This window comes from Sinocyclocheilus anshuiensis, unplaced genomic scaffold, assembly GCF_001515605.1.
Source record: "Sinocyclocheilus anshuiensis isolate Anshui unplaced genomic scaffold, SAMN03320099.WGS_v1.1 scaffold2085, whole genome shotgun sequence".
NCBI lineage: Eukaryota > Metazoa > Chordata > Actinopteri > Cypriniformes > Cyprinidae > Sinocyclocheilus > Sinocyclocheilus anshuiensis.
Window position 1 is genome coordinate 59,860 of NW_015554052.1, and position 5,163 is coordinate 65,022.

Below are 5,163 nucleotides of genomic sequence, written 5' to 3' on the forward strand. Positions count from 1 at the left end.
AAGCGCTGCAATTTCTGTTGCATATGAGAAACATCAAAGGGCAAACGAAACTGAAAGCATAACGAAACAGCGCTTATGGAGTATACTCGCCGCGTCAGCACGAGCGCGAAGCTGCGCACACAAAAATGACGCGCATATTGAGGAAACGATGGATGGTTTTCAAGCGAAAGTCAAGTAAAAGACCGCTTCTTAAACCAGAGAAGGTGAACATGCTGGTATTCTTGTGAGGTTCATGTGTTCAGTAGTCGCGCAGAAACAGATGTTTGACTGTCCACATCAAGTGTGTGATCCACTTTGCATCATATTCTGGATAAGAACTATTTGTTTAGACAGGAAGAGACCTTTTGACTGACTTGTAAAACAACGAACCACAGTTCTTTTACTTCGTGCCTCAAATGAGTCACTGGGGAAATCGCTGGTTGTGTTCTTCAACTGTAAGTCGTGTCTGCCAAATGAATAAATGTAAATAAAACGTTGATGCCATGAAACCATTGCAACCTTCCAGCGATTAATTCTTCCTCAGAAGCGCTCATTTTGCAGTCTGTTGCTTGTAAGCATGACTTTACGATTGTATCCGCACAGGCACATGCCCTTGTGTGTTGTCATGTATTTGGGTCAGTCATGTGATTTTATTGTGTGATTTTTGCAGGGCTGCTGCAGTGACGCTGAGGCCCAGCAGGCCGGACGCTTTCACACCACGTCTCAGCCCATCCAGTGTGAATTACCCACAATCCCCGTCCAGATCGGCTCTCATCTCCTCCGAGGAGTTTCTTTCAACGAAAGCGCATCAGATAACCTCAAGCTTAAAATGGTACCAAGAACACACACTTATGAATGATGACTAGAGATGGGATGAGATCCCAGCTGGAAATGTTTTCCTTGAAAGCAAGTACAAAAATAAGAGAGGATAAAACTATGTGAAGCGTGCAGATCTCAGGCTGTTTGTTTTACCCATTTGTGAAGATTTCTGGCTCATATTTCACATCCAAAACAGGAAAATTAGTCTCTTATAAGACCATTTAGCAGTTTTTCATAATTTTCATGACAAGTAAGCATGTTCTCCCTTTAAATGCAATACACTCTATTGGTCAAAAGTTTGGGGTTAGTAAGATTTTGGTGAAAAATTAATACTTCTTTTTTTTTTTTTTTTTTGCAAGGATGCATTAAATTGATCAGAAGTCACAGTAAAGACATTTATAATGTTACAAAACATTTCTGTCAATTAAATGCTGTTCTTTTAAACTTTCTATTCATCAAAGAATCACAGTTTCCACAAACTGTTTTCAACATTGATAATAATCAGAAATGTTTCTTGAGCAGCAAATCAGCATATTAGAATGATTTCTGAAGATCATGTGACACTGAAGACTGGAGTAATGATGCTGAAAATACAGCTTTGATCACAGGAATAAATTACATTTTACTGTATATTCAAATAGAAACAGTTGTTTTGAATTGTAATATTTCACTGTTTTACTGTATTTTTGATCAAATAAATGCAGACTTTCAGAAACATCTGAATCAATCACATTAAATTTTTGAATGGTAGTGTTTTTTAAATTGTGCAGTAAAACATTCATGCACATTACAGTAAAGAGAATCATCTAAATTCAATGAAACCTCTTTCCCAGCATGCTGTGCTGCAGCTGATCAAGGATGCGGTGGATCAGAACGGTGTGGCCGTGCGGGACGATTCCCCCGTCACAGAGGTGCTGAACCAGGTGTGTCCCTCCAGCTGGAGAGGAGCCTGTAAGACGGCCGTTCAGCTGCTGTTTGGACAGGCTGGACTGGTGAGTTTCACACACTTGACTGACGGCGTAAAGTCTGATCCACATTGCAGCTTATTTCAGACAGGAATGGGCCACTTATAAGACATGTATAAAACCATCAACCACTTTTTTGTGCTGCATTTACATTTATACATTTATTCAGAGTGACTTACATTGCTTTAATGCATTCAAGGTAGTTTACATTTGATCTGTTTATCAATGATGTTTAGAAGTGGGTGCATATGATGCAATGATCTATCTGTAGTAGAATGGACTCATGTATCATCATATAATATTTGCTTGCTTCTAAATGTGTCTCAAAGAAAACTATGAGTTGTCCTTGAAACATTTGATTTCATAAACCTCACGAATGTTAGCATATTCAGTAGCTAATCTGACCTGAGAAGTGCTCGTAACAGCCTAGGAACCTTTTGTTTTCATGATTTCATTATTTTTATTAAAATTGGGTCAATTTGAGTCAGTTTCAGGAAAAGCATCTTCTTTTCTATGAAACTTTCTATCAACCAATATTAACTAATATGTCCAATCCAGAACAGTGTTATTTTAGTATCAAGATTTTTTTTTTTTTAATAGATGTTCTTTTCATTTTAAATTTAAAGTTGTAATTTTGTTGTTTTTGTCACTTGTATTTATTTATTTATTTAATTTAGTTTAAAAAAAAAATTTTTTTTGTTTGGAACTACTTTATATTGTGTTTTTGACTACTATGTACTTACATGTAAATTAATAATTTGATACAATGCACTCTTGTGTACCTACATGTTTTTACATGTACTTATTTTTAAGAATACCTTTTCTATAATTACATCTGTAATTAATTTCTATAGTAGTAGTGGTAATATTAATTAACTACATGTACTTACTGTATGGTTAGGGTTAGGATTTGGTTTAGGGTTACTTGCATGTAATTATGCATAATTAATTGTTATTATAATAGTAAGTACATGTAACGTGTAACAAGGACACCTTAAAATAAAGTGTTACCGTAGTAGTTAAAGTGGTTAAAGACACCTAATATGAAGTGGGACCCGGTTTTTAAATTTTTATTTAAGTTTTACAGTACATATGGTTAAACTGAGTAAAAATAAAACTAATTACCGAAATAAGCTTACATTTTTCATTAACATTTATTTAAATTCAAGTAACAATTTTTTTTTAATAACCCTGATATTCCAGAATAATTTCATGAACTCACTGTCAGCAATGTTCACACGAAAGAAAGAAAGTCTGAATGCTGAGGATTTGGAAAAGGCCTCCGGCTACAGGAAAATAATTTCTGAATAATCATAAAGTGGTTTCCATGACGCTGTTTCTGTCCTTGCCGTGTGTGTGGTCAGAGTGACCGTGACCTTTGGGCGCGCATGTGTGTGTTTTCAGTGGAGAGTCTCATTCAGTCAGTCGAGTCACATTGAGGATACACCTGCGCTATTAATAACAATAGCCCACTTCCTGTTTAATAGGAAACGCCTTCTCCGTTTCAAACGCCACTGCATGGCGTGGCTTCACAGCCTCTTTTCAAGAACTGTGGGAAATGTTGCATTTGTGTTTTCGGATGGAAATGGCTCTCTGACAGGATGAAAAGCCGGGTTACTGGGGCTCTCAAGCGTCCACTTAGTTTGTCTGAGAAATGATTGATTATGATCACTGGACGAGCAACACATGATTTATACTGGCAGATCTTCATGACGGTGTGTACAGTACAGTTATTAAACCTGATGATGTGTGTGTGTGCAGGTTGTGGTTGACACGGCTCAGATTGAGAATAAGGAAGCTTACGCCCCTCAGATCTCTCTTGAAGGATCTAAAGTTGTGATCCAGGTTCCTTCTACATGGTGAGTAACCGTATACGGCAATATTTATGGTAATTATAGCAGTTAATTTAATCTCAGTAGCACCGTCAGTAGATCCACATCCTCTCTGGCTGCAGGTTACTAGAGTTCAAGATGCTTTATTTGCCATTTATTCAAAGTAGAGATGACTAATGCTGTGTGTGAATAAAATAAACCATTATGCTCTTAATGAAGATATTAACCCTTGTTAATTTGGGTCAATTTGAGACAGTTTCAGGAAAAACATCCTTTTTTTCTATTAAATATTAAACTGAAAGAAGTTATATAATTGCTAGATTTTTATATTGTTGTGAGAAAAATATAGTTAAATAAAAAAAAAAAAATGTTGTATTTAATTTGTTTGATCTATTTTCTCTGCTCCTAAGTTTACCATGAGAACAGCCTTTCCTGGTGAAATAAAATAAAACTGTAAAATACAACCGTAAAATAAAATGGATAACAGTGAAGTCTAATCTTATCTTCTAAATGTACTTTTTGTCTTGCAGGTGTCTGAAGGAGGATCCAGCGACGATGTCTCTGCTGCAGCGCAGTCTGGATCCCGAGAAGACCCTCGGCTTGGTGGACGTGCTTTACACGGCTGTGTTTGACCTCCAGCGCTGGAAGGAGCGCAAGTCAGTGTCAGCATTAGTGCTGCAATCATAACTTCATACCTTAGTGCGCTCAGTGAAAGGAAACCAGAATTTGCCACTTTCTGTTAAATCTAGACTTAGTTAATTGTAGACCGGGTTATTGTAGTTAACTAAAACACAAAAAAACATTTTTTTTTACTCAAAATAAATTAAACGCTAACTGAAATATAATGTGTGTTTTTTTTTTTTAATAGTTCAGCAAGTTGCAAAGGCAACCTTTCTCATTTTCCTTTAGTTTAACTTGATGTGCTAAAATATGTAAAATTAGAAGTGGAAAAAAAAACTATATAGACATTAAAAAAATGAAACAAAAAAAGTAATAAAAAGGAAATCTTTTCAGAAAGACATTTCTTATATACAGGTATATAATTATAGTTTATTATTATTATGAATCTTTTTTCCCCACAAAATCCTTGTAAAATAGATTCTATAAAATAAAATTGTTATTCATTTAATATAATATAATATATATATATTCATCTCGTCTCTGTAAAATGCATATTAAAGCAGCGTTCATAAGCGCCGCCGCGCTGCTTTGTTTACGGACGGTAACCAAGGAAATGCTGTATTGCTGTTCCATAAGAGCCACCTGCTGTCAGAGAGTGAATCTGCGTCTCATTCAGAGCTTCTGCTGTCTTTAGCCCTATTCGCACGGGATTAGTATTATCTGGGGACCTTGTGTGATTTTTAAATTAAAATACTCGAATTTACTGACTGACTTATCTCCCGGATACAATGTCAAGGCTTTGAGAGTCCCGTTCTATGGTCCGGTAAAATGGATAAAATTAAAAAAAAAAAACAATACAGTTTCGGGCCCTGTGAAATTTACATTTCACCAGGTTAAAATAATATCTCAAGCTTTATGCTTGATTTATTTGTAACACATTAACCTCA

General features: G+C 35.8%; 1 protein-coding gene across 1 annotated transcript in view; it reads left to right on the plus strand.

Moving 5' to 3' along the window:
- Nucleotides 1–5,163, plus strand: part of LOC107668468 (uncharacterized protein KIAA0355-like) — a 39,893-nt gene that overhangs the window by 27,201 nt on the left and 7,529 nt on the right. The window contains exons 4-7 of the mRNA XM_016460340.1: nt 643–811; nt 1,632–1,790; nt 3,525–3,622; nt 4,126–4,251. Coding sequence (XP_016315826.1) covers nt 643–811; nt 1,632–1,790; nt 3,525–3,622; nt 4,126–4,251 — 552 coding nt within the window. The remainder of the gene's footprint in view (nt 1–642; nt 812–1,631; nt 1,791–3,524; nt 3,623–4,125; nt 4,252–5,163) is intronic.